This window comes from Argentina silus (assembly GCF_951799395.1).
Source record: "Argentina silus genome assembly, chromosome: 16".
Classification (NCBI taxonomy): Eukaryota; Metazoa; Chordata; class Actinopteri; order Argentiniformes; family Argentinidae; genus Argentina; species Argentina silus.
This window is the reverse complement of record NC_139670.1, coordinates 9,674,150-9,678,469: the sequence shown is the minus strand read 5'-3', so window position 1 is coordinate 9,678,469 and position 4,320 is coordinate 9,674,150. Positions and strand designations below refer to the sequence as shown.

The following is a 4,320-nucleotide window of genomic DNA, read 5'->3' as shown; positions in this document are numbered from 1 at the left end:
TCATTTGATCTAGGTTCTGTCTTTTTCAGATGAGTAATTCTCATCAATATTGGCACTAGAGAAAAATATATGTAGCCAAAATGTTGTAGGCTTACTGTAGCCTATGCAATACACAGAGTTGGTTACCTGATGATAAATGTCAAATATCTGTACAGATGTCCTCAGTCTAAACAGAACCCGGGTGAGGTGGGGCTGACTACTCACTCGACACGGCGCACAGCAACCAGTGCTTACGTAAGGACAACCACGGTATCCAAGCTCGTAACTATGTACCTCCTCTTAAACAACATGGCGCATATGTACAGCTGCGCTGCAGATCTAGACGATAAGTCCAGTTACGTGGAAAATAAGTAATTTATTCTCATCTAGAACCTTATAACAAGACTTTTGCGATATTATCTATTGGATGCGGGCGCTCGCGACTGTTTAGATTGACCACGGCGGGACTACAGCATCATTCTCCGCGCGCTTTGACAACTTTTGCGCGAGCGTACTCACCTGCTTACCATGACGACTTGGACCACCTCAGGTTCTCAACCGTTACTTTTTATAACACATACCGAATGTTGAATGTTTGATGAGATATATGCGGGTATTATGTGCTGTTGTAATACTTTTTTTGTAAACGAAAATACGATGTAACTGCGACATACACTAACGTTTTCAACGGATGAAGAAATGCTTCTCAATATGAGAGACAACAACACGACACTTTCTACACTTTCTCATGGGGGAAAGGAGAAAGAAAGGCTTCCTCCTATTTCCAACCATTCATCTGTGAGTATAATAGCCTATATGTTCCCTTTGTAACCACTCTTATTCCAACAATGTTCAAGAAAATATGTTGTAATTAGGCCAATGTTTTATTTTCGTTGAACAAACAATTATGCACATTTTACAATGTGTTTTTCATGTTGTAATGCAATAGAAATAAGTAATACAATATTGATGTAGAAGCGTTTTTTTCTCCTTATAAGTACACTTTTACCCAGCTTGCTTTTTTAAAAAAATTTGTTACATTTTTAAATAAAAGGTTGTGAAATTGCAATTGCAAACTGCAATTGCGCAATATGCGTTAATCATATGAATAATGGATTCATGCATGTCTAACTGTCACTGTTTAAAGTAACATAACTAACATTAACATACAGTACAGTTGATGAGAAATATTGCGGAGGGGATTGGATTCAGAACTGAATATCTAATTTTGGCCATTCAAGATCCCACTTCTGTAATATTGATTCTCTTTTTATGATAGGGCCTTGATCGGGGATCAAAGCTGCCATATCCGTCCCTCAACAGTTTCATGTCTACTGCTAACCACAAGAGAGAGACTAGTGGTCATAGCTTCTCTTCTCCCTTCATCCTCCCGGGTATAAGGCATGGTAAGTCTCTCCATAGTAGTGACATTGAACCCATAAGGGTTCTTCAAAGGGTTCTCCCACAGGGACACCTGAAGAACCCTTTTGGAACCCTTTTTTCTAAAAGGAGACCTGACTGCATCAAAGATCCAGCTTGAACGCTGAAGCAACAGACTGAAGTAACTCTGATTCTGAATCTTATTGTGAACCAAATGAATCAAAGTTATATTCAAGAGGTACTGCCATGACACATTTAATATCACTACCTTCAAGTAGACCTACAGTGTGTTTTACAATGCTCATTTAATTAACAGATATTGTCTGTGGTATCAATACCCTCTGGTTGATGTGGACAGACCGAGCTCTTGTTGAGAACTGTATAAACACATTGCTCAGAAGGAACACATAGACCTTATAACAATATGACTGAGGATTTCCAAGTAAATCTTTTTCACAACGCTCACAAAAGGACTCTTTGAATATCAAAGTGACCCGTTCGGCTGCTTTGAATTAATGAATGATCCTCTCCAAACAGATGTGTTAGTCGCGGTTTCTTCTTCTCTGAGATCAAAGATGTTGGAGGAGACTTGAGGATCAATGCCTCACACATATGAGCTAGGCGGAGGGCCATTCATGGCAGCCTCTTCCTTCAGATGGGGAAGTTGCTCTGGATGTGATGAGAGGCTGAAGTAACTGAAGTGTTTTCAAAATGCAAGCTGTTAAATGTTGTCACTTAGACACACAGCAAATATGGTGTGTTCAAACAGAGGCCCCTTGCACTTGTTGGAGGAGATCATTCCTACTGGTTTGCACCCATAGCAAATGTATTCACATTATTTCTGTATATTAAAGTCAATTTGAACTAGTGAAATAAGAATATTCTGCATTATAACATCCATACTTACTGTGTATAACAGGGGAGGCTGGTGGAGGTAGAAATCAGAGGACGGGCTCATTGTAATGCATGGAATGGATTGAGGAATGGTATCAAACACATCCATTCCATGCATTACAATGAGCCTGTCCTCCGATTTCCACCTCCACTAGCCTCTCATGATGTATACCTGTATTGTACCAGTATTATACTTATATATTTACCTGTGTTTCCTGGGCTAGATAACAAGGCCTTTCCCTTGAATGTAATGTTTGCGTGGGTGTGTGGATGTTTGTTTACAGTATTGAGTTGTTTATGTGTGTACATGTGCTCTCCCTTCTGCAGGTAGAGAACTTCCCCCCATCTGTCCTGACGTCAGACAGAAACATCGCATCACCATTGATATACTGCCCCCTGAGGTCAGGGCTCGCTTTACCTCCGACCCCGTCATCCCTATCCGCACCAAAACTGCCAAAGAGTTTCAGTAAGTTCACACTGAACACACACACACACACACACACACACACACACACACACACACACACACACACACACACCCTTTCCTCACCAACATACCCAAACACAAACATCTAACAGTATTTGTCTCCTGTGTTTCTAGGGAGGATGTTGAAAGAGCAACAGTCTCAGGAGGTTGGAAACATGTCCATGATTTCTACTTGACTACCTTTAGTTCCTTTTTGGAACTGAATGCTGCCTTTAAGGTGGGTACGATTAGAAACAAGTGTTTCATTTGTCTTGAGACAATTATCCAATATAAGATTTATTCGGACTTATTACACTATGTTGTACCAATTCATTTGGTACAGTCTATGCATAAGTGTGGCTGTAAAATTGCTAAACGAAACATTATCAACTCTGAAATATTACTAATGAATGTGCGAAATAAAAGGTGACTATTGTTTGGGTGTTTTAAGTTAGTGAATAGACTCTTTCTAAGAGGCAGGAAAAGGGGAATTTGGAGAGTTGTTTTTAAGTCTGTAAATGAATGAATGAAGTCATTCAGAAGGTCGTAAAAAAGAGCACCTGTGAGTAGTTTCCATGGCGACTGTTATTCATGGGAGCTGAACCTATGCGGTCCTGTGTATGATCATTTATTGCAAGGAGCAGTTGCGAAATGTATAGCACATGTGACTATCAGGGGAGGCTGGTGGAGGTAGAAATCGGAGGACGGGCTCACTGTAATGCATGGAACGGAATATTTGATACCATTCCTTATTCCGTTCCATGCATTACAATGAGCCCGTCCTCCGATTTCTACCTCTACCAGCCTCCAATGGTGACTATCCACAAGGCCTCCTTGAGATGGTGGAGCTTGTTACGACCAAGAGGCTGCAGAGCAGAGAGATGTCATAACACAGTCTGTTATAGAGTGTGCCTTCCCCCCCCAAACTGAACCAGACTTGAACTGAACGAGACAGCAGTAAAAGTAGCCTAAGCTAGCACATGTGTTGGCCTAAATGTGTTGCTCATTCCTCCTTTTTTAGAAAGAAGCAAACGCTCCATTCAACACGATCGAAGACTCAGGAATCAACACCAAATTTGTCAATGCTGTCTACGATGCCTTAACTCTCACGGTATGAACAGTAGAGTGATTAAGCATTTCTGACTGTGATAATGATGAAATGAAACCCTGTCGTAAACGCTGATTCCACACAGCCTCCTGATACTCAGAGAGCTGTGCTGAAGGGGATCATTAACAGCCTGTTACGTGAGTGGAAGGGGTGAGTGCTCTCTCATTGACATGTGCTATACTCTATTTTACATTTTGTCAACAATCAAACAGTACATGCCTCTAATGGAAAACTCTTAAACACTTAAACTTTGGCTTTAATTATTGTTTTTTTTTTTATTTGTACAGTACGTTGACTAAGCACTGAGAATGTTGTCTGCTTTGTTTTCAGTCGTAGGACGAAAGATGACCTGAGAGCATATTTCATTCTTGTTCAGGTAACTTCAGACAACTACTACATTTAAGGGTGGTCTTTTGACTGCTAATAGTTACACCCACCACAGTATACATAGCATAGCAAACTCCTTTCATTATGTAACTCAAGAACATAGTGT

General features: G+C 40.5%; 1 protein-coding gene across 1 annotated transcript in view; it reads left to right on the top strand.

Moving 5' to 3' along the window:
- Positions 1-678: 678 nt before the first annotated feature.
- Positions 679-4,320, top strand: part of hectd2 (HECT domain containing 2) — a gene marked incomplete at its 5' end in the record, with an annotated part of 18,074 nt that continues 14,432 nt past the window's right edge. Inside the window, 7 exons of the mRNA XM_083688063.1 lie at positions 679-777; positions 1,259-1,385; positions 2,581-2,719; positions 2,855-2,957; positions 3,741-3,830; positions 3,913-3,977; positions 4,158-4,203. Of these exons, the coding sequence (XP_083544189.1) occupies positions 679-777; positions 1,259-1,385; positions 2,581-2,719; positions 2,855-2,957; positions 3,741-3,830; positions 3,913-3,977; positions 4,158-4,203 (669 nt within the window). The remainder of the gene's footprint in view (positions 778-1,258; positions 1,386-2,580; positions 2,720-2,854; positions 2,958-3,740; positions 3,831-3,912; positions 3,978-4,157; positions 4,204-4,320) is intronic.